At 40.4% G+C, this 25,955-nt stretch overlaps 4 protein-coding genes across 6 annotated transcripts in view; 2 read left to right on the forward strand and 2 right to left on the reverse strand.

Annotated features, from left to right (window-relative positions):
• Positions 1 to 11,411, forward strand: part of slc43a1a (solute carrier family 43 member 1a) — a 28,943-nt gene extending 17,532 nt beyond the window's left edge. For 2 of the 3 annotated variants that reach the window (XM_078260563.1, XM_078260564.1), the window contains exons 6-15: positions 7,016 to 7,108; positions 7,563 to 7,696; positions 7,832 to 7,959; positions 8,401 to 8,547; positions 8,674 to 8,709; positions 8,808 to 8,952; positions 9,153 to 9,282; positions 9,412 to 9,485; positions 10,148 to 10,271; positions 10,437 to 11,411. In XM_078260563.1, coding sequence (XP_078116689.1) covers positions 7,016 to 7,108; positions 7,563 to 7,696; positions 7,832 to 7,959; positions 8,401 to 8,547; positions 8,674 to 8,709; positions 8,808 to 8,952; positions 9,153 to 9,282; positions 9,412 to 9,485; positions 10,148 to 10,271; positions 10,437 to 10,634 — 1,209 coding nt within the window. In that variant the 3' untranslated portion in view covers positions 10,635 to 11,411. The remainder of the gene's footprint in view (positions 1 to 7,015; positions 7,109 to 7,562; positions 7,697 to 7,831; positions 7,960 to 8,400; positions 8,548 to 8,673; positions 8,710 to 8,807; positions 8,953 to 9,152; positions 9,283 to 9,411; positions 9,486 to 10,147; positions 10,272 to 10,436) is intronic. The other variant, XM_078260565.1, reaches the window with a different exon arrangement.
• Positions 11,412 to 13,653: 2,242 nt separating this feature from the next.
• med19a (mediator complex subunit 19a) lies at positions 13,654 to 16,757 on the reverse strand. The gene is made up of 6 exons (XM_078260573.1): positions 16,386 to 16,757; positions 15,849 to 15,971; positions 15,316 to 15,449; positions 15,080 to 15,176; positions 14,894 to 14,988; positions 13,654 to 14,070 (listed from the first exon to the last, which is right to left on the reverse strand). Exons 1-6 carry the CDS (start codon positions 16,603 to 16,605, stop codon positions 14,005 to 14,007), a joined length of 735 nt encoding a protein of 244 aa, XP_078116699.1. The 5' UTR covers positions 16,606 to 16,757; the 3' UTR covers positions 13,654 to 14,004.
• Positions 16,758 to 16,846: 89 nt separating this feature from the next.
• pmf1 (polyamine modulated factor 1) lies at positions 16,847 to 20,946 on the reverse strand. The gene is made up of 5 exons (XM_078260574.1): positions 20,629 to 20,946; positions 18,992 to 19,097; positions 18,733 to 18,833; positions 17,512 to 17,707; positions 16,847 to 17,023 (listed from the first exon to the last, which is right to left on the reverse strand). The coding sequence occupies exons 1-5, from the start codon at positions 20,853 to 20,855 to the stop codon at positions 16,958 to 16,960; spliced, it is 696 nt and encodes a 231-aa protein (XP_078116700.1). The 5' UTR covers positions 20,856 to 20,946; the 3' UTR covers positions 16,847 to 16,957.
• A 7-nt stretch (positions 20,947 to 20,953) lies between these two features.
• Positions 20,954 to 25,945, forward strand: tmx2a (thioredoxin-related transmembrane protein 2a). The gene is made up of 8 exons (XM_078260572.1): positions 20,954 to 21,232; positions 21,373 to 21,433; positions 22,017 to 22,130; positions 23,027 to 23,103; positions 23,351 to 23,457; positions 24,884 to 24,949; positions 25,092 to 25,221; positions 25,312 to 25,945. The coding sequence occupies exons 1-8, from the start codon at positions 21,044 to 21,046 to the stop codon at positions 25,489 to 25,491; spliced, it is 924 nt and encodes a 307-aa protein (XP_078116698.1). The 5' UTR covers positions 20,954 to 21,043; the 3' UTR covers positions 25,492 to 25,945.
• Positions 25,946 to 25,955: the final 10 nt, after the last annotated feature.

A 25,955-nucleotide genomic window follows, 5' to 3' on the forward strand; every position in this document is an offset into this window, starting at 1 on the left:
AAGTATCTACTGTGGTTACATAACTTATATTCTGAGAAAGTTGTAATGTAAGGTTGTGTTCCTGGAACAAATGAGCAGAGCAGTTTTGGTAGCTGAGAGTCTCAGCGTGGTCGGGGCCTCTATTAGTCTCAGCTGAGGAAACAGTGTGTGCTGTGATTGGGAGCTGGGTTTGTTTCCATTCACGTCAGGCATGTGTATTTGCGCGTGATGTGTCAGCTGGTACTAACATTATCAAGTGTGTTTTATTGTTGCTGCTGCCTCCTGTTTCACGGCAAGCATTCAGGTATGTGTGTGCGTGTTTGTTAACAGTGTTTCAGTCAGAGATGCACATGACTTCTCCCAGATGGAAAGTCTCCCATTTATGTTTCCACCAATAACAGCCTGCAGTTGACCACACACCCTCCCCGAAGCTCAGCCCACTCACCTCTAGGACTTATGGCCACACTTTCCCTTGTCTCTTCTGTTCCCTCTCACTATCTTCCTTCTTCCTTTGTTCTTTTCCTCCCATCTTCCCACTCTCTCCTGTTTCTGTTCTGCCCAGCAGTCAGCAGAAAATCAATGTAGAACCTTTTCAACTCTGCATGACTGTGCACACGTGAATGTACACGTGTGTGCATGGTTATGTACACACAGGGAGACAAACATAAAACAGATGTTTAGATAATGAAGCTGAGTATGGACAGACTATCCTCTCCCATGACCTTCCTCCTGTATGGTGACTGCAGCCTGTCTCTGTAGAAAAGAAAAGAAGACAACTGTCTCTGTCTCTATCTCAAATTAAATGGATATTCGGCACTTTTACAGTCAACTGCGCCTGTATATCTCTCTTTAACAAGCAGTGTCCAAACTCATGATGTGCAACTACACGTTGTTTAAACCCAAATGTATTTCAAATTCTTGTAGAGATCCCAAATGTGCCAAACATACGGAAATATGTTAGGCTGGATTTTGGGGGGAATGTGTTTAAAATGATGCGCAAGACATCTGGAAGAGCTGCGATGATTAGGTGATTAATCAGTCGATCGAGAGATCGGCAAGTATATTGATATTTTGATTTTATTAATCATTTTATCATCATCATTAATCATTAAGCAAAAAAGCCAAATCTTTTATGTATTTTAAGTACTTTTAAGTTAAGTTTTAAGCTGATTTTCTTTATCTTTAACTGTAGTTAATTGAAGATCTTTGCTATTTGGACTGTTGGTTGGACGTAACATTTAACACTTTGAGCTCTAGGAAACTGTGATGGAGTAAATCAATTTATCAAAAGAAGAATTGAAAGATTAGTTGCAGCCCTGTTCCATTAAAAAAAACATACAGTAGTATGGGATATTAATAACCTTAAAGCTTTAAGGGAAACAGAAGAGGAAATGGCATGTTCGGTTCATAGTTGAGAAAATCAGAAGTTTTACACACTGGATCATGTCTTAATCCTGAGCCTGAGACTCATTGTAGCAGCATCACAGCAACATGCAAACGTTGTATAGTATTTGGCCACTAACACACACTCACATAACTCTCACACAGGAAGGCATTGTACTCTTTCTATTCTATTAATCACTCACAAACACAAGTTAAATAATATTTTACACACACACACACACACACACACACACACACACACACACACACACACACACACACACACTCACACTTGAGTAACAACAGAGTAACACCCTCCTCCTCTTTGACTGACCTCCACACTGTTGTTGTTGTTGTTCTGAAGAGCAAATGACAGTAGAGCACAAGGACTGAGACACATACGCACTCATCCCATCATGATTTAAATCATGTGCTCTAGCTCAAAACAATACAAAATCTCTGTCGGCCTAGTTATTGTAAAGAACACATGTCCTTTTATAGTCAGTTGTAAGGGTAGGGGCATACAGTAACTCCCTGATATAGAGAGTCGGTTATAAGATTAGATACAATTACATTTGGAAATGTATAACATACAATTACAATATATATGTAACATTATCTGGTGTGGTGGAAATCATTATATAATATAAAACATTAAAAGGAAAGTTTTGCTGAAGAAATAATCTCCCTGTATGACCTTGATCAGTGTACTTAACTCCTCTTTGCCCTACAGACACTATTTGCACGGATGTTTTGTGCACATTTACTATGTGTATAGTAATAATACATCACGTCATGCTGCAAACAAAAGCATAAAAGTGACAAAGAAATATAAATTCCTCAAAAGGGGCCAATAAATTACAGCAAAGGGACCAACAGATTATGGGTTTTAATTCAAGGACCAATGAGGGAAGTTTTAAATGATCAAGTCACTTAGCACCAGTCTAGCAGTTCACCTGAACAATTTATTTTCTGGACAAAATAACATTTTGAAGATTGCGTGGATTTGTCAGTTGCGGTCTGTTAACACAATATCTTAAATTGGCTCTCCTCCCCGACTTAACGAGGCTAAAGGTGTTTGCTAGCAGGTGAACGCCAACCCCAGATTCACCAGCATGGTGTTGGAACAAGCTTTGTATCTCTATACTTCTTTTTTTTTTTAAGATTATTTTTTGGGGCTTTTCCCCTTACTACATAGAGACAGTGGATAGGCATGAAAGGGGGAGAGAGAGATGGGGGATGACACGCAGGAAAGTGCAGCAGGTCGGATTTGAACCCACACCGCTGCAGGACTGATGATGATTATTACCTCAATAAAAGTTTTCATAATGAGTTTATGGTCTCAATCGCTAGTTTCAAGTCTTCTTCATTGCAGCATGGTGTTCAATTTGTAAATTATGGTCCCATTTATTTTAAATTAGACGATAAGATAGAAGATGCTTTGGGGCAGGGCTACACACCAACCTGTCAATCAGGACTGAGGCTTAGCAATGTTACATAAAAAAAATAGCCGTGAACTTGTTTTTGGGTGCTTTCCATGTTTTCATCTTAAACCTTGACCCTCTCACTGTGTGTTTTCACTTTACCAAAGTTGATTGGAACATTTTGGTCGCCTAAAAATGTCTTGTTTAGCATTTGGTAGCACCTAGCCAAACAAGATAGCTAGCTAGCGTTAGCTGGTAACTTCAGGGAAAGTTTGCCGATGTTCTGTGTATTGCCGTATATGCAGATGAATGGCGCCAGTGCCCGGAGGACGTCCACGTTTACCCGACAGCAAAACTCAACCAGAAAATTGGTAACTTTACAGAGCGTTTAGCTTAGCGCAGCACCATTGAAAACATTGGCTCCACCCTCTCATCAAAATTCATCACTTTTGGTTTTAAAAAAAAACAAGATGGCTGTATTGTTAAACTCAAGGCTATAAAACAGAAGTCCACAAACCAATGGGTTAGGTCACAGCTGCTACGTCCAATATTTTTACAGTCTATGGTCATGAGTGATGATTGAGGTGGATTATTTTTCTTTGAGTCTATATATACATTGTTTTTTTTAGGAATAATCCTACTCATTGTGCCTTTAACTTGATGAAGGTTTGTGGTTTACCTTGTAGCTCAATGTGGCTGCATCTTTTTTCTTAATTTACAATAATACAGTAACATTTGATAAATGAAAATGTCCAACTCTTGCACCACACCAGTTTTTTAGTTTACTGTAATTAACCTGTGTGAACACACCCCTGTGGTTTACAGAAGCAAATACCTGCAGGATGTCCTGGTTCCCTCATACTTAACTAGCATTAATGATTGTTAAATATGACTGTAAGCTTGTGTGTCACATTGGCAGTGAAGGAATGAGGGCAGTCCTCTTGCACTTATTGTAACAGATGCAGAATTGCCCTTCAAGCTGCACTGGGGCCTGTCTGATCACACGCTAGTGAGAAAAGTGCACTTGGCTGTTCATCGCTGCTTCCATGTGTTAACTCTGGTTTCAGCTAGCAGAGAGAGGCTGAGCTTGTTTGAAATTTGCTGAACGAATAGAGGCCACTACAGGAAATTGGGATGACTCTTAGAAAGATGCTTTGGGTAAAATACCAAGAAATCACAAAAGTGAGAGTATGACACCGAGGGCAGTTGAATCACCGTCTTTACATTAGACTACTTTTTTGTGTTATATACAGTAAGTCTAGTGCAGCTGGACTGTGCCAACGCTGTGAGGGATAAGGGTTTGATCCATGAACAGTGAGAAAGGGCGGCAGAGAACTGAGGTGGAGAGAAGAAGCCGGTGCTAATCAGCTGTGGTTTAGTGTTTCCTGCTGGGATCTCCACAGAGAGAGAGGCTGCAGCTGTGGCTTGGGGAGATCAGTCAAACTGAAAAAAACTTTCCTCCCACTACCTCTCTTTATTGTCAATCCTATCCTTGCTTATTTTATACACCACTCTCCTTTCTCCTTCTCCTGTTCCCATTTATTCCACTTTCTAGTTCCGCATTTTGCATCTCTTCCACATGTTCAGAGCTGCATCAAAATTTCAATCCTCATTAAGCTACTATTTGGCCCGTTCTCTCAGCGATTAAGGTCTTAATTAAACTCAGTGCCAAAGACGTGTGTGTGAGCACAGCAGGTGTAGAGCCTGAACTCATAAGTCGTGACAAGCGAACGGCCAAAGCTCCATTTGTCTTTGACTTCCTGACACCAGTTGACCCTCGTGTTGCCTCCATACAGTCACATGTTGTCATTAGCGTTAGTATGCAGGACATGTGCTGCAAGGCCCTGTTTTGAAACATGTATTTTATGAGAACTGCCAGAATATCAGCGTCTGCTGCTGGCACATGCACATAAAAATAGACATGCACACATTTCACACTTTGTCTTTGCTTTCTGCCTCACACACAAATTTCAACATGAAACATGACTACACTTCTGAAAGCAAACATCAGTTAGCTGACATCTCACATGGCTGGAATATATTTGCTTGAGATGCAAACACCCCTGTGTGCTCAGAGGGCCCTCTCGCTTACATTCCTCCGCAGCCAGAAAGTCCAGCACGGTAGATCTCATGGCCACAGTCGGGCTGTGAAGTATTTCGATTCTCAGAAGCACTGAATGAGGACTGGTGTTCTCCGGTATGTTTTTCTCATCTCGCTCAGACAGTCAGGCTCTCTTTCTGAATATCCTGTTTACCTGCTAAACCTGTTGTTCTGTCAGCCCTATGAGTGACCTCTTGCTTCCCCCTGCAACACACACACACACACACACACACACACACACACACACACACACACACACACAGACAGCATCTTCAGACAGCAGCCAACCTTCATATACACACACACACACACACACACACACACACACACACACACACACACACACACACACACACACACACAGCCAGCCGCTAACTTGTCACCACAGCCTGATCTCCAGACAGCTCTACTTAAATCTAGTATAATCAATAGTTTTTTATATTAACAATCAATCAAATGACCACTTGTATGTGAAAGGGGTTACTTGTAGTTATAAACCCAAATCATTATCGCTTAACTCTGCAGTTCCCCTCAGCTCTACGAGGCTTTATTTTCATCTTGCTTTGGCTTCCTGGCCCCCAAGTTTACTGTTTTGATTCACTCCCACATTCCTAAAAACCCAACTGTATACTACCTGCCCAGCACCAAACGGCAAAGTAAGTGGCTAGCTGGTGATCATAGTAGAGCATTTAGCAGCCAAAGAGCCAGATATTTCCCTCAGCAGTTGGTGAAGACCAAAAGGAGATTAAATAATGGACTTATATTAATCAGGTGGCCCCAAGCACTACTCCAAAGAAATGTCCATATCTGCTTGATGTGTAAATAAGCAACTGTTTGCTAACATGTTATCAACTCTATAATGTGATAATATGTCAGGGTTGTATTTGCTGCTTGTTGTGCTGCCACCAAGAGGCCAGAAATTAGTTAATGTAGGTTTAAAGAGCCTAAATGGACACTGAAATACTGAAAGAGTGCCAACGTCAGCATTAGACTCATAAACGTCTGAATTTGTCATCCTGGTGACCTAGTGGTCAAGATGCATACTATATAGCTGCAGCTATACGCCTCTTTCCACATGTTTTCTGTCTGAATCTTCACTGTCAGTCTATCAGTCTATCCAAGAAAGTAATCTTAAAAGAATGAATGTCTGAATTGGTTGGTTCATTGTTTTCATTAAATGTTAAAAGTAAAAAAATGTTTTTAAGTGCATCATTGTCAGCATGTTCCCAATTTCCCAACTCTGAATTGATGTCATTTGGTCCAGTCTCAGACCAGAGGCTCAGATGAGTGAGGAAAGTGCACATTGTGGGACGAAAAAAAGGGGCACTGACACTACACGGTGAAGTCTGACCCAGCAGGGAGATTAGGTGACGCTAGCAGAAGTTTGAAAACCGTGGTCAGTGTTGAGAGAGAATAGTTAGCTTGTCATGCAGCACACCTAAAATCCCACACATGTGATTTGATAATCGTGATTGACTCATTTAAAACCCTAATCAAAGGACAACGAGTGTGCTGGCAGCACAATAGGTCATTGTTATGTTCGCTAAGCTTCTTACTACTGTAAATAGGTCAACATAATATATGATGTGTTAGTGCCTGGTGCCAACCACCTTGTTCTCTTTGCCATGTGTCAAGCATGCCCCCACGCTGGGTCCTGAAGTTCATCGAGAGCTGCCTATAGATCGGCTTCCACAGTTTTTAATCCTAAATCAAAGAATTTGTTGAAAAAGCAGGAATAAAGATGATGGACGACTGTTGACGTATAGCTTAGTCTGTGTTTGAATTATGGGGTTAGGACACAAACTGGGTCAATACTTTGTTTCTAGTTGCCTCATGACATGGACATTAATATTTTTTTAATGAGTCTGCTCTGTGGGGAGAGGGAAGTGTGAGTGGGTGCAAACTCCAGAGGCAGGACCAGTTCACAGTCTGGTTCATCGTGCTGACACACAGCTGCTGTCTGCCCTCTGCTGGTCAAAATAATATTCTGCATCTTGATTAAACCACAGTTTTGACTCAGTACAGCCCATATAGGTTACATACAGGTGTAATGTGCTGAGGTCTAGGTGAACATGTTATATTAGTGTAATAACTGACATCTATTGTATCTACTCCTCTGTCCCTGCAGCTCCCCAACATGTTTGGTGCTCTGAGCTCCACCGTCATGTCTCTGATGATTGGCTCCTACGCTTCCTCTGCTGTCACCTTCCCTGGAGTCAAGGTAAATTACAAAGGTTAACAGAAATGGACCCTAAAATTGACGCATTCATCATGGTGCTTTTTTAGACAAGAAATCCCAAACAGCAGGATCAAGTGATAGATTTTCAGTGAAGCCACAGGGTGTGAGAAAACAGTGTGTTTCAAATCACTTTGAATTTAAACTTTACAGCTGCTCAAATTAATATTTTTATATTAACAATGGATCAAAGGACAGGGATAAACCCACCAAGAATTATCACCTGACTTCCTTAGCTCTACATATTATTTTAGTGTCTTTCAGCTAATTAAGCCTGTGTATGCTACATTCACACGTAACTTTACTCGGTGAGACTATGCCAGTGGTGTGTTTACAGCATGTTCTGTTTCCCCCAAGTGGCCAAAAACATCAATGGATGCTACTGTAAAGCAAGATGCTTAAAAACAACCCTTTTCCTCCCCCTTTCTCTTCTTCCCAGCTGATCTACGATGCAGGTGTGTCCTTCCAGGTGATCATGTGGATGTGGGCAGGTCTTGCTGCCTCTGTCTTTTTAAACTGTCTTCTCAACTGGCCCGCAGAAGGCTTCCCAACACCTGACGAGGTAGACTACAGGTCAGTGTGTCCGCCGGTCGGTTACTTCATCTCTCTCCCAGACATCAAAGCACAACAATATTTATCAGAACAACGCTCTTTCACTCCAACCTCAATGTGTGTGTGTGTGTGTGTGTGTGTGTTTATCTATAACAGTAAGATCCTCACACTGCAAGCGCTGCCTTCATCTGACCAGAAGGCAGTTGGAGAAAGACTTAGCCAGAAAAATGGAGACATCCAACACTCCACAGGGAAACTTTCTAGTGAATCTGACGCTGCACCCAGTAGGTCAACAAACACACACACACAGCCATTATACTTTCACCAATTTACTTTATACCAGTGCCTCCCAGTATTACCCACTTAAGCAAAAAGTGATTAATTCTCATTTACAAGAAACCATTAAGTTTAGCAGAAATTAGCTTTTTCTGCTTGTCTATCCTGTTAATCATCTTGTGAGACCTCAGAAATATTTTACAAGATGATTAACAGGATGGGTTTAAGGGGTTCCCCTTGGTAGGTTGCGTCCCCCAGGTTGGAAACTACTTTTTATTCTTTATGACATAACTGCTTTGCTGAAAGACTGACAGACTGGATGTCTTACTATGTTTACACTCAAACTCTAATAAGAAAGAAATCACCTGCCTTGAGCTCCTCTCATAGGAATATAAAAATAAATACATTCACTGACGTTGGATAAAACAAACTGTCTCCTCCTCTCTCAGATGCTGCTCCCTTTCGTCGGTCTGTGTTCTCTCCCATCTTCCTGTGGAGTCTGGTTACAATGGGGATGACCCAGTTGAGGATAATCTTTTTCATGGGGGCGATGAACAAGATGCTGGAGTTTATGGTCACCCACGGTGAAGAGTATCGTGAGTGTCAAACCCTCAACCCCATTCCCACCAAAACAATTACTGTTTTCTATTTAATGTATTGTACGTTATCATTTTACCATTTAAAAGTGACTGACAGAGTGGATCTTTGATTTTATATTTCAGCATCTGAGCAGCTGGTGCTTGAGACAGAGGAGAAAGGTGAGTATTGTAATACAGCTTTGAATTTGTAAACTTTATGTAACTTGTCTGGCTTGTCTTTTTAGTTTCTTAATTTGATTTAATGTGTTCTCTTTCAGTGAGTTTTTACTCGTCCATCTTCGGCACGCTGCAGTTGCTGTGCCTCGCTACGTGTCCTCTGATTGGTTACATAATGGACTGGAAGATGAAGGAGTGTGAAGAGGAGAAGACCGTCCCCCCAGACACAGAGCAGAGGTACATACAGTGAGTCTTGGTGGTTTAAAAGCGGTATAATTAACAATATTGATAAAATTGTGGTGGCAAGAAAATCATGATTATGGTCCATTTTGTTTGATGTAAGGAGATATGATAGACATAAACATGAATGTTGGATGGTGTCGTTATAATGGTCGTGGTCCAGCATACCTTAATGTTAAAACACCTCTGTCTCTGTGCCCTATCAGACAGACCAGTGTTCCCATGAGAGACCGTAAGATCCAGAAAGTGACCAACGCCATGAGGGCCTTCATTCTCACCAACCTGATGCTGCTCGCTTTCGGATGCTGCTGCCTCATAGACAACCTGCCTCTACAGGTAGCGCACACGCACACATGAGAACGCACACGTTATGGCAGCCAGAGAACAAGATAAGTAAAGAATAAATAGTCCCAACGCTCAGATCCATTGATTGTGTTGCTTCTTTTTTCTCTTTCTCTTCCTCAGATCTTAACCTTCATCCTCCACACTATGGTCCGAGGCTTCATCCACTCCTGCTGCGGAGGCCTTTATGCTGCTGTGTGAGTGCTAATTCATCAACTGCATCTTCTGCAGCTCTGTTTAACACATTCACATCTGAGAGGAGATGGGAAAACATAACCTTAGGGTGTAATGTTTCACAAAATGCACACTCAAATTACAAAGCAGTGGTTAAAGTGACGTCATTGAATATATTTTAAACAAAGAAGAAATACGGAGAAACGTGCCTTTAGTTTCCAGTTCATTAATAAGATAATAAACATTCAACTTATACTGTCAACTATTCAACTATAACAGTATAATATGTAAGGCATGGCCCAGTTTCCCAGCACCACATAAACACCAAACATAAAGCAGCACTTTACAGTGTGATAAAAGCAACCAGATGTGTTGACAAAAGTAGGGAATGCTTTATTATGTGTTAAACAACCACACCACTGCATTCAACACATTAATTTAACTAAATTCATGAACTGCTCGATAGTTTAGTCTTGAACAATGCAGTAGGATATTATAAGATAGGATACAGGTCAGTGTTGAACCCCTGTTGTTTACCTACAGAACATGCTGTTATGTAGGATTTGTATATATGTAGTAGTATATAGCTCATTTGTTTTATAACACGTTCCTTTCTAATCTGGAGCTCTGTGTCATTTCATTTGGTGTTTCAAACTGTCGGTAAACACCCGTATCTCTCCCACAGCTACCCGTCCAACCACTTTGGCACTCTGACAGGCCTCCAGTCCATGATCAGCGCTGTGATCGCTCTGCTGCAGCAGCCGCTCTTCATCGCCATGGTTGGAACCCTGAACGGAGACCCCTACTGGGTGAGGACGCACACTTATCTCTAACTCCATACACTTGTGTGTGTGTGTGTGTGTGTGTGTGTGTGTGTGTGTGTGTGTTTTTGTGTGTGTGTGTGTTTGTGTGTGTGTGTGTGGGGGCAACCACTAGGAACTGTATGACTGTAACTTTCCATCTGTGTCCTTCAGATCAACCTCGGACTGCTAATATTCTCATTGGCTGGCTTCCTGTTGCCGGGTTACCTGTTCTATCACCGCAGACAGCTGCTGAGGGAAAAGGAAGCCAGAGACAAGCGGGTGGCCGAACAGGAGATGCTGGCACTCAACAACACCGAAGCCAATGGCTACAAACCTCACAGCAACGGCCTCGCTGCTGTGGAGGCTTAGAGCGACACAGAGCGGAGGGTTGGGGGAATTATTGTAGGATTTATGTGCCTTTTAAAATGAGCACCAGCAATCACCTCATCCATATATATTTTGTTTTGATATTTCCAGTGTTTTTCTTTTTGGTCATTGCTGGTGCACATTTTGCTCACAACAAACTATACCACAGAGCATGTTTTGTTATGACTTAGAGTTAGACTTTAAGTTCCCTGTGATTTCGGGAGATGTGTCATCATCATTTGTTGCTGTTTATTTATTCTGGTTTAGTGTCAAAGAGCCAATTTAGTGTGATTTAAAGCCATAGATTTCACGCACACGCAAAAAGACATATGCACACACCCTGGGATGGCCTGTGTGTCAGACTGCGGATGTCACTGTACTTGAAATACTGTTGAATAGTTTTTAAAGACTTCTGATAATCATCACAATCCTTGCTAACACCAAAGAACAGCTTAAAGATATTAGGAAAGTTACACTTTCTACTTCAGTACTATTTTAAAAGTGTGCTTAATGAAACACACTAGGTATATTGTGTTATTTCCACTGTTTTGGACATCTCTAAAACACTTTAAAAGCATACAAGCAATCAAAGAACATGTAAACTATCTAAATACCAGACTTCTGGTATGTATAGAGAAGCATTTGGGTTATTTTCAGAGCCCAGTTATTCATTTAGACACACACACACACACACACATACACATACACACACACACACACACACACACACACACACACACACACACACACACACACACACACACACACACACACACACACGTACATGTGCAGATAGGCTGGTTGTAGAGACACCATATCTACCTCCTCTGTTTCATTACTGTCTTTCTGCAACCGACTACTATGTCAGTCCAATTTCTTTTCCACATTAGGAACTATTAATCCTTTCATTGTCAAACACCCAAAATAACTAATTGAATCAGTACAGAATCTCTCCTTGTGCATTCATGTTCCTTAGAGCTATTGCTGACTCAGCTCTTGCATTTCTGGATATTCTATATGTAAGTAAAACATTTTTATGGAAAATTCACAAGGAAAAATATGACTGACTTTTACAATTCTGACACACAGTGTGTGTCAATGTTATGAATCACGTTGTACTGCTTTATGCACAGAAATGAACTAGTGTGTGTATAAAATATGTACTTAAGTATCTTTTTATACTATAGCTGCAGTAGCATTAAAAAGGGAAGTGTTTGTTTCAGTTTTAGTTATTTTGTAGTGTGCTTATAATGAATGAAGCTCAGATGATTTTCTGTGTATTCTGCTTTTGCCTTTTTGATTTTTTTTGTCATGTATTGATTTTGGAGCAAACAAACCATCAACATTATTTTTTGTAAATAGAACTGAGGTGTGTTATGTATTTTATTACATATTCTGCTTGCTTTACTATATGCATGGGTATGTTCACTGATGGCTGACGTTAAACTTGTTATTTTAATGTGATTTTTCTGCTTGAATGATCAAAGTCACATTCAAAAGACATTGTTTCAGCCAAAACAGAAAGAGTTACATTCTTCTAAAGTGACAACAATACGTGTCTATCCTGTACATGCTAGTTCTGCTCACAGCAACAGTATCGTGTAGATTTATTGAATCAGATGTAGCCTTTCATTTCACAGTTTTTGACTCAATCCATTTCAGTGTCAAGACAGCTTTAGTTGAGTTCTCCTTTCTTGTCTGATGCATTCCTTCCTGCTCTTTAAATGTGCTGCTTGAGTCTTTGTTGATTCTGAGTTTTGTTTCAACTCTGTGCATTTGCTGCCATATTGGCTTTATTGCAATAGATATGAATGTAAGATTAAAGGGGAACTACGCCCATTTTCAAAATGCATACGTTATTCCTATAGCCTAAGGCAGTCCAAAAATATTAGTAAACTCCCAAATCCAAAAAGCTAGAGTGCTAAAAAGCCTCAGTGGAATGTTCTGAGTATAATCGGCACATTTTGTGTTTCAGATCTGAGTACACTACAATAGAATAAAACTTATTTGGGTACAAAGAAGATAAAAATCAATATGCCATTTATTGTCTATGGAGCAGCTCCAGACTTTAAATACTTGATGACATCACACATTTGAGACTGACTTCTCTGGTTTCTTGGAGAGTAAGTAGCCCACAAATATTGATTGAACTTATATAGGCCATGGAAATAACATAGTGGAATTCCTAATTTAGGTGATTTTCCCCTTTAATACCTCTACCAAACATCTTTCTCTGTAAACCAAAGCCGTGTACTGACTGACTGTAAGCTAATCAACAGCACTTTCCTAGGGAGCAAAATAACAGGAATGCCTTACAACACGATACATTGGTCCTGCAGTAAATACACCTTTGTTTTGTGTTGATTCAGTTTGATGGTAATTTCTGAGGCTGAATGTTGTGTTGTTTAAATACTGTTGAGTGAATCACAATCAGTGTTGGTGAGGTTGTCCAGTTTGACATGTCAGTCTCTTTGCTTTGTCTGTACAAAAAACTATATAAGAGGAAAGCTCTTATATAGTTTTTTGTAATGTTTAAAAACAAATGTACCAGCATCTCCAGCAACTATCCGACCCCTTTGTACCTATGTACTCTAAACGTCCCTAAGAACTTAGTGGTCGTAAGACCCGACTCCCTTGTGTTCAATTTTGTAATTGGGATTTACAGTAGTTGTTTATTAACACCTCTGACAGTCTCTTTGCTTTGTCTGTATTTTAAGGCCATCATATTAAGTGGCTTATCAAATCTCTCACCCTTGGGGTTGAAATTTTGGTATGCCTTGCTAAATGTAGGTCTTTCTTTCCTGCCTTCAAATCAGTATATCCAGTATGTGCATTTGATAAACAAATAAATTAATGAAAGTAAAGTCTGTGTGGCATTTTTTTTTTTTGCCATCCTTGCAAACGATTCTCTCACAGAAAACAAGGTGCCTCAGCATCAGTAATATTTGTAATTGTTGCTGCTACACTGTATTTTAAACCATGTATCCAAATACCTGATCATATAATCAACACTTTCACAAGCAAAGGTAATAACCAAAGTTTATTTGATTTTGGCATTATGGTCAAAAGATATCACAACAAAATCATAGAGGGACATACATACAGTGCCTGCTCAGTCATCCATAACATCACACAGCTCATCATCGGCTTTCTGCCTTTTACACCGTAACATTTCTTCAACATCACACACACCCACTGTGTTGCTGCTAGTTTTACTTTCACACACATCATACAACCATTTGCATTATTTGATTCATCCCCTCTCAATAAACATACTCGCAATAATACAATTATCTGTAAAACACACGCATCCTCTTACAAAATGCACAGTCACGCACACATTCAAACAGGCGTGCACACAGTGGGCTCCTGTCTATCTGAGGCTGTTGCTGTTGGGTTGTGATCCAGCGAGGCCGGGGTGGTCGGGACTGTGGCGGTTCTAGAGGGGCACAGAGATGGCAGTAACGCACCGATTAGTCTGGGTCAACGGAAGTACATTACCACGATAATTGCCTGACATACCAATGTCCCTCACCTTCCACCATCTTTGTGTTGCCGTCAGGAAACAACAACAACAACAACTTTCAAGCTAGCAAGCTACATGCTGAAAATGGCAAGTTTTGAAGAAAATTTTAATAGTGCAACAAGGCAGGCCTGCTTGGTTCTTTCAGTAAATGATTGTAAAGATTTACAAAGAAAATGTTTACGGAATTTACTATCTAACTAGGACATTTTGGGACCGATTGGAGGGATTGCTAGGACGTAAGTACACACGGCGACACACTGGTAAGGGAAAATTACTTTTAACCATGTATGCAGCTAATGTAAACAACTCACGTTACTGTATTGTGTCAACAGATCACTTCATTTAATATTGTTATGTGGCGTTTTCTTTTGTAGAGTGCAAATGTTCCAACAAAAAAAGTTCCTTCCACAGACCATTTTGCAGAGCCACCTTCTCTACATCTGGAGCCTAGCGCCACCCAAGACAATTGTGATTGGTTTAAAGAAATGCAAATCCTGGAGTGTTCATTGAGCCTACACACCCATTACATTCTGGAGTCAGTTTAACACTGACTACTGAGGGTAACAAATGAAGTTTCCATAATGTGTAAGAAAAGCTATATGTGTTCTCTCAGAAAAGACTTAAGTGTGAAAATAAATGGATCCCAGAGTTATGTACAGAGACTTGGCAAAAGGGCCCATAATAACAACTAACAGGCAACTTTATGAATTACTGGGTTCTTGGTAGATTATCCTACCTTCTTCTTTTTCTTGTCTTTCTTCTTTTTCTTGCGGTCGGGATCGTCATCCCTCTTTTTCTTCTTCTTCTTGGGATCAGTGTCTGATGGAGTTTCTGTGACATCAAAAAGAAGCGGCTCAGTGGCCTAACAACAGGTTGCATTCCGTTAGCGTTAGTAAGTGTATATGTGTAGTTTATGTCATACCTTGTGGTAATGGGTCCTGTGGTCGATGGTGTTTGTGCTTGTGCTTGCTCTTCTTCTTTGGAGGCTGTATGTGCATTAGTCTGTACTGTTCTGGTAGCTGGGAAAAACAAACAAAAACATGTGTGTAAGTATTTAACTGAACAGTATAATTAAGATAGATACCTGCAAGCCAGAATATGCTAACTAAAGACACATTGCCATAATCCTGTTAATATATGAACATATTCAGTTACTACCGGTCCTGTGTGAAGTCTGAAGCCTGTGAGCAGAGCGCCTGTCAGTGGGCTAAAGGAGTTCCCACACACTGGAGGCTTATCAATCAGAGAGCGCAATGAGCTGCCATCCTGAGTGCCCGGACAGTCGATCATACCTGCAGCACAGAAGAGAAAGGACAAGATGGAATGAGGGGGGAAAGTGACACAGATCAAAATACAAACAATGGAAAGAGCAAAGTGGTAAGCGCTAACACACTGCTGAAGATGTAAAAGTGTTCACATCAGTCTCTACCTATATTTCAACATCAGTGGTTCTTGAAATTACAGCTGCATTAGTAGAGTTGGGGTTCCTGGCACAAAACTACAGGAACGCTTGTAGCCAACTGCCAATTTACAATGAGGTTAGGGCTATTATAAAAGAATGAACAGCCATCAAGGAACTTGTGTCCTACACTGAACATTAATTACTATCTTCACTTCATTCTAATGAGATGTGTGCAGCCTTCATTATTAACACGACTGTCAGAACACGTTTGTTCCTACCCATAACCCACCTGGTAACTCTGGCAGAAAGTTGCTGAGCTTCTCCTTCACCTTCTTCCCACAGAATTTGTTGTAGGCGTGCTCTAGGTTGTAGTGCGTGATGAGGTTGGTGTTGCCCGTTAACTCGTTTCCCACTAAAGACACATTCGTATTAGTGTTGTTTATGCAAACGCAACAAATCATGTCATATGTTAACTAATGTATACATCTAGCAAATGAGGTATCAGCAATAATATCACTAGAGCCAACTGGAACAAATGTTAAGTTTCTTTAAAAACACAAGAGCTGAGTTAAAACATAGTAAACTAGTAGTAAAGGTGGGTGTTTTTGTGTCACACACAAGAAAGAAACAAACCATATCAATATGAAAAACAGATTGGCTAATACCGGTAATGTTAATTAACGTTAGCTTACTCAATATTTTCAGTAACGTTAACAGCATTGTTTACAAACTGCTTAGCAACCTCTGATAGCAGCTCAACTCTTTATTTTAATTAACAGACAAATACAATACAAAGCATACAACAGTTATAATAGTCCGACAGTACCAGGAAGCTCCCGCAGTAAGTAGAAAGGTTCATTCATGGCTCCGGGCTTCCGCAGAGCAGGCCCTTCATCCCCGAGCTGCGGTGGCATCTGCCCCGCCATGGAGCCTTGATTTTGCGGCAGAGGCGGTGGAGGTTTCCCTGGTCCGAAACCCAGAGACGCCGAGCCGGGCGGTCCCTGAGCTTCATTTTGACCGAACAGAGTTGAAAACATTTCCGTCATATCTATCACGAATAATACATTTATATAGAAAGAAAAAGCCGGTTTCTATGAGCGTGTGGCCTGTTATTTGTAAGGATGTTCACCACGAATCCATTCGTGTGTCAACTACTCCACTCTTCACTTCTTTGTGGCATTATTTTTCATGGCCCACGTACCGTAATACCAGACATAAACACGCACGTTACCATAATGATTGGTGTATAGTGGCCCACACGGATATAATCACTGAGGTCACAAAACATTTTTTATTTCCAAGATTTTAAGTTTATTTCCAGACAAAAAGGCAAAGTAAACAAAATCGATATGTACAGTTAAGTTCGTTGATAAATCTGCAGGTCAAATAATTTGAAGATCACGCATCAAAGGCATCAGCAGGGCAGAGAGAAGATGCCAGTCTTTCAAACTCTGTGACTGATGCCTAAAAGTGAGAGAGAGACAAACTATTAACACTCAAGGCAAACTTCTATTTTATATTTCTACTTATGTCACTTATGTTTCTACTTAGTGCACAGTATATTTTGTCCATCAGCAACAGTTGTCAGACACTGGCCTCCTTCAGACTGTACCAATACCATGTGTTTTTTCCTTCATTCTTTTTTAATTAAAAAGCATCACTCCCATTTACAATATATTAAAGTTTCTAAAACTTAACTGATAAATACTGTTCAATGATGCAGCTATTATAGAATTAATAAGTCTGAAATTACAAGAATGTGTTTTCTATGCATGTAAAAGACCTATGGTGTATTTATTTTCAGATGACATCTAATGTCACAAATATTTTTTTTAGTAAAGACTCAAGCATTACTTACACATATATCCCCTCTGTGAGTGTAAAAATAAACATTTTGAATATGATTTTTGTGTGAAGCTTATTCTGTACAGCTTTAATGGTTTCTCTCTCACCTTCCACTCATCAACAGCGGTAGAAATACGATGTTCAGACTGAGCAACACTTTCTCTACCAGCCTGAACCTTCTGTGCTAGGGCAGCATTCTCTGCTTGAATCTTTTTCAGCTCCAGTCGCATGTAGGCCTCCTGCTTTTGAAAGTATGGCACCAAAGAGCTGCAAAGATCCTGCTCAGGAACCCCACTCGGCCGCCTAACATAACAGAGAGGGTAAGAGATTATATTGTTTTGTATTTTAGTCACATTGCAAAATGGAAACAATTAAGTTGAGATACACAGTGCACCTATATTAAAGGGACGTTAGTGAGACACAATAGTCTAAAAAACAGTGTATACAAGCCAAACGATAAGATGTTCCTTAATGATTAACACAACAATGCTGGGGGAAATCATTGGTAGTTACCCAACAACTGCCCAAAGTTGCCCTGATAACCATCTTTAACAAATTGTGAAACTAACCATGATGACTCCATCTTAAAGGTCCTATGACATGCTGCTTTTTGGATGCTTTTATATAGGCCTTAGTGGTCCCCTAATACTGTATCTGAAGTCTCTTTCCCGAAATTCAGCCTTGGTGCAGAATTACAGCCACTAGAGCCAGTCCCACAATGAGCTTTCCTTAGGATGTGCCATTTCTGTGTCTGTAGCTTTAAATGCTATTGAGGAGAGAGGGGGGGCAAGGTGGAGGGTGGGGGTGTGGCCTTGACCAACTGCCATGCTTTGCTCATTTTCAAGCCATGATGTCGCTCTCTCTTTCTCATGGGCGGGCCAAATTCTCTGGGCGGGCAAAGCAGAGAAAGGTGAGGTAACCTTGCTCCTTATGACGTCATAAGGAGCAGATTCCAGATCAGCCATCTGAGCTTTCATTTTCTCAAAGGCAGAGCAGGATACCCAGGGCTTGGTTTACATCTATCGCCATTTCTAGCCACTGGGGGACCATAGGCAGGCTGGGGGAACTCATATTAATGTTAAAAATCCTCAAAGTATAATTTTTATGCCATGGGACCTTTGAATCTTCAAATATGTTATCAGGTAAATATCTGATCAACAACAGTTTCCATACAAAACTACAATTATTCAGATATTTAGCCACTGCATTCAGAAAAACATATCAGATGCAGGTCAGAAGGTTAGGTTAGAGGGGGGTTTACAGAGAAATAGAGCACATCAAAAGCTGGACATGCAGAAGGTGAAGAGTTTTCAATGCTGTTTACTGACCATGCAGGGTCTCCATTGTTCTTGGCAGCACTCTCCAGTTTGTCCAGCTCATTCAGTTTGAACTCTAACCGGCCTTCTTCAATCAGTCTGCTGATGTCCTCCTACACATACACAGGCATTAAAGGAAGCAAATTAAAAAACAAAGGCAGATAGACAAGTGCATACTGCATACACATATATTATACAAACAACAAGGCAGCAGACCTTTCACGCGTTGTTTATTTTTTCATACATGGTATTAATGTGATGTGCTGCATACCTGTATAGTCTTCCGCATCTCCTCAATGAACTGCTTGTGAATGCTCTCCATCCTCTGCGGGTTCTTCTTGTAAAGCGGACGAAATGTGCTGGCAAATCTGTTAAAACTGTGAGTGAAAGCAGTGTCAACCAAAATTACAGCAAAGTGGGGCTTTACCCAACACCTGACCTTTTCTCAATTAATCAATCTAGTACTGAAATTATTAGTTGATTAATCTATAAATTGATCGTCAATTTTGATTACTTCTTTTTTTTTTTGGGGGGGGGGGCTTTTTTTCCCTTTATTTCAGAGTGAGAGACAGTGGATAGACAGGAAAGGTGGGAGAGAGATGGGGGATGACACGCACGTAACGTTAACGTTATCTGCTATGGTTAGCTGTTTATAAAGTGGAAGTAGACAACTTGTCAACTAGCTAGCTAATCTTTCTGCTTATCAACTCCTTGAACGGATTATAGTAACTTTTAGCACGGCTTATTGTAGAAAGGCTACCGCAAGAAAAACGTGTAGATTATCAAAAAGACATTGGATCATTGATGTTTGTTTGACTGCCGATGTTAGCTAGCAGAGCTAATGTTAGCGTGCTAACGTTAGCTCTGCTAGCTAGCGCGCTGCAATCATGTCCGATGGCAGACAGAATTGCAAAATAAAAAGCAATCCAACAGCACATTATACAATGTAAACAAAGACACGTTTTCTTGCGGCGGCCTTTATAAAATGAGCAGTGGTGAAAGTTATTATAGTCTATCATGTTATGATTGGGAGTGACTGAAGACTATGCTCTTCTTCTCAGTTTTTGGTGAATTTCTGTAGCAGAAACAGCGCCACCTATAGGCCTGGAATATGAAGTAGCGTGTTGAGTCTTTTACAAATGGATCCATTTGGACACACATTTTTTTTGACACAGTTCCAGGGAAGACGGGAAAAAAAAGATTGTTTTGGTACGTGTGGACGTGGCCTCTCTTTCTTATGGGCGGGCCAAATTCTCTGGGCGGGCAAAGCAGAGAAAGGGGAGGTAACCTATCCCCTTATGACATCATAAAGGGAAGATTCCAGATCGGCCCATCTGAGCTTTCATTTTCTCAAAGGCGGAGCAGGATACCCAGGGCTCGGTTTACACCTATCGCCAGGCTGGGGGAACTCATATTAACGTTAAAAAAAAAAAAAAACTCATAAAGTGAAATTTTCATGCCATGGGATCTTTAAGTAATTTGTCAAGAGATGCCAAATACACAATTAACAATTGATATATATAAAAAACTGAGATAATCAAAATAATTACTTGTTGCTGCCCAAATATGATTATTATATGTATCAATAATTCACGGTAAACAACTTTTATTAAACTAGGCATGTTTTTTCAATAGGGTTTGCCTTGGATACTTATTATGACAGATGTGCCAATGAATGCTGCACAGTCACGATCATCATTTAGAGTCCTTCACACCAGCTGTGACCACAGAAGAACCGCAGCACTGCTTTTGTGGCTCACCTGTATCTTCATGTTAGCTGGTTTGAACTACGGATCATAACTAACGTTACTTAACTCACATCAAGGTGTGCCTCTCTTGCAAATTGATCTATAACTGTTACTAACACGGCTTTCACTGTCGTTTCGGGACACCTTACATCAACGTTACCTGGCATGATCGATGAACTTTTCCAGGCTCTTCTGCATCACTTTGTTGAACAACTTTAGCCTTTTATACCGAGCTTCCGTGTCTTCGGACGGTTTAGAAACTGATCCAGGGTTTGACATCTGTGAGGACACTTCTTCTGTAGCTTCATTAATCTGGTTCTCAGCGGAGTCTTTAACACAAATGTTATCTACAGTGTCCTTTTGTGTTGCGGCTTCGCTTTCCTCCATTTTCAGCTTCCTCTGTTTACGTTTTGCAGTACCCGCCAAATCTACGGCAAGTCACTGCACCCAGAAACTACGAAATCGTTTTGTTTGGCGCAGGCGCAGTTTGAGTCACACCGGGTAGAGTCAGTTACTTGAGCTTCAGCTGTCATTGCTCCTCAAACCCTTCGAGGTTGACTGCTGTCTCTTCCAACATGGGTCTAATCACAGGACTGTGTACTTTCTTGTATCACTTACCTCAGATTTACAAATGGTTGCTGAAACCGTATTATATCACCTCGCTCTTCATGACCGTCGCCTTCTTGGTGGTCCGAAAGGCTCCCGGTCTGTGCGAGCACCTGGCGACCCAGCGGGAGGACGGCAACTCCTGCGACTTTGACTGGGTGAGCATGGTGGGGTTAGTGTTGCGCTGCAGTGCTGCCTGCTGCTAAATATGGTTCGGCTAAGTTAGCTTACGTGAGATGAATTAGCTAATTTACTCACTTATTAAAGTTGTTTCATGTTTTATCTTTTTGTTTTATAGAGAGAGGTGGAGATTCTCATGTTTCTTAGTGCAATAGTGATGATGAAGAACAGGAGAGCGAGTAAGTATATACACACACACACACACACACACACACACACACACACACACACACACACACACATTTATTTGTATATGTGTAAACCAACTGATATCACAACATGGCAAGTGTTTGTTTACATTGTAAACAGTCACACTCAATCATTAAAAGTGGCCGATGCACCGAGCAGGTGATGCTCAATTTGGGAGCATGGATGGAACCACCAGGATACATTGAGGCATATGAGAAATGTAGTTATTAATTAAACCTGTACTTTATACTAAACTGAATACTAAACTATATACAGTGATGTAACTGAGTTCTAACAACGAGGACAAGGTATTTTTGTCCTATAATGTGTTTCTGTTAAACTTCAACCAAATAGGTATTTGTGACCTAATGTGTAACTGTTTAAATAAACCTGAAACCAGAGGAGAAGCCCTGCAGCAAGCCACATCCAGTGTTTTACTAAAAACTCTGCTTTGTTGTGTAAACATTACCATTGCAGTATAGTCCTGACTTCCTGTGACCTTGTATCAACAGTGTCAAGGTTTTTTCCTCTGCTGCATCTATTGTTCCTTCTCTATCTCTCACTCTTTCTCAGTCACACTGGAGCAGCACATAGGCAACGTGTTCCTGTTCAGTAAAGTGGCCAACGTCATGCTTTTCTTCAGGCTGGACATTCGGCTCGGCATTCTTTACCTCGCCTTGTGTGTCGGTCAGTGGCCTTATAACCCTTGTTACAAATACTGCCCCACCCACAACAAAATTTGACTTATGGGAAGGGATATTCATGGCAAACTGTCTTCCATTAAGAAGGTCACATTACAATAGTGTTCCTTACCAGCAGCAGGGTACCAGCCCATCACCTCCACCTCAAAATGCTGCAATTAAAATGTGTCACTATCAACACTACAGGTGCAGGATATCCCTCAAAAGTAGAAAATTGTTTTACAGAGATGGATCATTACACGCATTTGGTATTTTAGTCAGTTTTGTTAGTAAATGACTAAACAATTGGAAAAACTCATTCAATATGTGTAATATTTTTAATTCCCTGAATGTGTATTCTTTTTGATAATGTCAATGTAGTTTTATTTTTATTTCAGGTTATTTACATATTAAAACATGGCAGGAAACCCTCAAAACAGGATCTTTTTAAAGCCAAATATTGACTTGGATCTATACATTCCCCTACAGTTACTTTGGACTTATTAGTAGAGTTTCATAAAATAAGCCAACATTTGGGGAAATTGATAAAAGTGAATATAAAATATACCTGCAAACTGCATCTGGAGCTCCTGTTTTATCACAGATGTTTTAACCTAACACTGGACATCAATACTTAAGAATAAAGGAGCTCTGATTCCAGTGTTTGGGTACTTTTCTTTTATATACTTCTTCTTTTATATTCAGATTTCTTTGTATTAAGCACCTGTTCCACTAAGGTAACTTCAAACAATACTTTTAGGGTTTACGTGTATATTTATTAACCTAATCTGAGATTTTCATAGCTTCATAAAATGTAAAACTTACATTGAGCCATTGTTTTCATCCACTGGGAGCCTCTGTAATGTACACTTATCAGTATCGTTATCTGTGCCTTGTCTCCAGCATTCGTCATGACCTGTAAGCCACCTCTCTACATGGGACCCGAGTACATCAAGTACTTCAGTGACAAGACCATGGATGTGAGTGTTGTACAGACTATGCTGTATTGCAGTTTCTGATGTAAGACAACCATTTGGAAGTACAGGGCTAGATTGTTTGCATTTTGGACAGTGTCCATCAAATAGCAGTATGCCAATTAATATTATTATAATATATTAATTCAATGTCAGACATATATTACTATAATACACCTGTCTAGGTGTGAATGACAGAGATCTATACCTGTGTAATATGTTCTTATCTGATTCTGTGTTATTGACTCATTAGGAGGAGCTGCAGAGAGACAGTCGTGTCACCTGGATTGTTGAATTCTACGCCAACTGGTCCTCTGACTGCCAGTCTTTCGCTCCCGTTTTTGCCGACCTCTCTCTCAAGTAAGACATAAGTAAAATACAGGCCCTTCAGTAAACAAGATACTGAGGAACTGTCTCAGTCAGAGTTTCCCCAGGCCCTGGAATAAGTTAATAAGTCACTCATGTCATGGTAAAACAGATGTAGTTGTGATTGGCTGAGCTGTTTTCATGACAGAATACTACACAAATACACACTTTTTTTTACTATAAACCTACAAAGCCATACCTGTACTTAAAGGAGAAATCCGGCGCAAAAATGAACCTAGGGGTTAATAACACGTGTACCGATTCGACCGTTCTCTGGGATATGTTTTCATGCTAATCGAATGTGACCAGTTTTAGCACAAACCGCTAATTAGCTTATGAAGCTAGTCGTCGGGGCACGGGTAAAGTAAAAGAGAAATTGCTATTTCTATACCACTAACAAGTACCAGTCGAACGACGAACACCGTGTAACCAGTAACGTAGCTCAAGCACGGCGTTCGGTGTTCATGACTGTTTTCCCAAGATGGCGCCCGCCTGTATACGTGAAAGGTACAGTCTTTATAAACTATCTTTTTAATAAACTGTCTGTACACTTACAAAGTTCTCAATGCTTCGGTTTACATGTAGAGACCCTCATTATGCTACCGTGGAAGTGTGGTGCTATTTTGAGCCTTGTTAGTGGTATAGAAATAGCGATTTCTTTTTACTTTTCCCCGTGCCCCGATGACTAGCTTTATAAGCTAATTAGCGGTTTGCGCTAAAACTGGTCACATTCGATTAGCATGAAAACATATCCCAGAGAACGGTCGACTCAGTACACGTGTTATTAACCCCTAGGTTCATTTTGCGCCGGATTTGTCCTTTAAATAAGCAGCCATGATATCTATTTACTTTGTAGGAAGTATATTGCTTGAAGTAGATATACCTTATGATTAATAAACAATAAGTTTAACAGCCACATATTTCTTGAATCGAGTGAGTATTATATATGCTATAATACTATTTTATTTGTTTTATCGGTTCTGCATTCACTGTAAAATCATGGTCTTTGATGTCTTGGATATGAAACATAAAATATAACTGTACCAGGAGCAGACCCAGGTGTCTGTCAGCGAGACAGACAAGAGCCTTCTGCTATACAATATGTTTTGTTTTGAGAGCATTTATTCAATGGAAGATTGGCTTAATAACTCCCTTCCATATTCCATACTGTATTTCTGTCCAAATTTGACATTTATCAAAGTTAAGAATTTAATCTAAATAAGCTGTTAATTATTTTAAGATGCATTGAATGTTTCTTCAGTACTTACAATCCCATTGTTGGTTTAAACCTTTATGTGTTCTGCAGAATAATCTAAGTCAAATGCTCTCCAAAAATAGACTACATGTTGAATGTTTGGCCAAGACTTCAGTTTTGACTTGAGGTCTAAATGTTTGGTGAATCTTCCCCTGCGTTCTGTAGGTACAACTGTCCTGGACTCAGGTTTGGAAAGGTGGACGTTGGGCGCTATGGAGAGGTTTCAGAGAGGTCGGTCATTTTTCCGCTCTGCCACTCTTTAATGACGCAGCAGTAGTTTTAATGCCACAATATCGTTTGTTAATGCTTTCCACAAATTTGACAGATTCTCTGAGCACAGTTATTGACTATCCTATGAATTGTTTCTGAACAGGTACAGGGTTAGTACTTCTCCTCTGACCAAGCAGCTGCCCTCACTGGTGCTTTTCCAAGAAGGGCGGGAAGTTATGAGACGTCCAATGGTGGACAATAAAGGGAGAGCTGTGTCTTGGACCTTCAGTGAGGTAAGTCCTGTCTGTACTGTAAGAAACACAAGGTGCAGGTTCTGTCACATCCACACACACATGCTAATATGAAGCTTATTTCATCACTAGGAGAACATTATCCGAGAGTTTAACCTCAACGAGCTCTTCCAAAAATCCAAGAAGCTGAACAAAAGCCGCGGTTTGAATGAAGAAGAGCAGAACAGCTCTCAGCCAGAGGAGGGCAGCAACGAGCTCCCTTCTGAAACCGACAACCTGGAGCAGCCCACAGAGAGCAAGAAAGATCAGTGAAGTGAAGCAGATGATTCAGAGAGGGGCTGCATGAACTCTTTCATTTTCTTCAGACATTGCCATGCCTTACATTTTTGCAAAAGTCCCAAATATTATGGGCCAGAGAGGAAAATAGGTTCAACCACTACTCAATGTCATGTCTACATTAAGTCTTTACTTTAGCAAATAAATACCCAAAACCGCTGGACCACATTTGCCTGGTCTGACTATGACGCAGTGTAGTTTGAATGGAGCTATGCAATAGATAAGAAATGATTAGGCAACATTTTATTACTTAAGTTATTTGTGAACAAATGCCTTTTTTTGTAATTGTTTTTTTGGCTACTTTCAGCAACATCATCACTGTTTTAACTTTTGCTGCCTGTATTTTGCCACTAGTGTGTTTACTGATGTTTGTTTCAAAACCAAAGTAAAAGGTGAGAGGTGAAACTGAAATAAAAAAGATAAGTGTGCAGTTAAGACTC

The sequence above is a fragment of the Sander vitreus genome, chromosome 10 (genome assembly GCF_031162955.1).
Source record: "Sander vitreus isolate 19-12246 chromosome 10, sanVit1, whole genome shotgun sequence".
Lineage (NCBI taxonomy): Eukaryota > Metazoa > Chordata > Actinopteri > Perciformes > Percidae > Sander > Sander vitreus.

Bases quoted from the DNA above. Each gene is read 5' to 3' on its own strand.
- med19a (XM_078260573.1), bottom strand. From the start codon at position 16,605: ATGACGGAAATGTTTTCAACTCTGTTCGGTCAAAATGAAGCTCAGGGA. The intron at 15,177-15,315 runs GTAGTAACTGAA...TGTTTTTCCCAG, and splicing joins TCAGACTTCACACAGGACCG to CTACCAGAACAGTACAGACT. The intron at 14,071-14,893 runs GTAGGATAATCT...GTGCCCCTCTAG, and splicing joins AAGACAAGAAAAAGAAGAAG to AACCGCCACAGTCCCGACCA.
- tmx2a (XM_078260572.1), top strand. From the start codon at position 21,044: ATGGGTCTAATCACAGGACTGTGTACTTTCTTGTATCACTTACCTCAG. The intron at 23,104-23,350 runs GTGAGTGTTGTA...TTGACTCATTAG, and splicing joins TCAGTGACAAGACCATGGAT to GAGGAGCTGCAGAGAGACAG. The intron at 24,950-25,091 runs GTCGGTCATTTT...GTTTCTGAACAG, and splicing joins TATGGAGAGGTTTCAGAGAG to GTACAGGGTTAGTACTTCTC.
- pmf1 (XM_078260574.1), bottom strand. From the start codon at position 20,855: ATGGAGGAAAGCGAAGCCGCAACACAAAAGGACACTGTAGATAACATT. The intron at 19,098-20,628 runs GTAACGTTGATG...TTTCACTCACAG, and splicing joins AAGTTCATCGATCATGCCAG to TTTTAACAGATTTGCCAGCA. The intron at 17,708-18,732 runs GTCAGTAAACAG...CTGTTATGTTAG, and splicing joins AACAATGGAGACCCTGCATG to GCGGCCGAGTGGGGTTCCTG.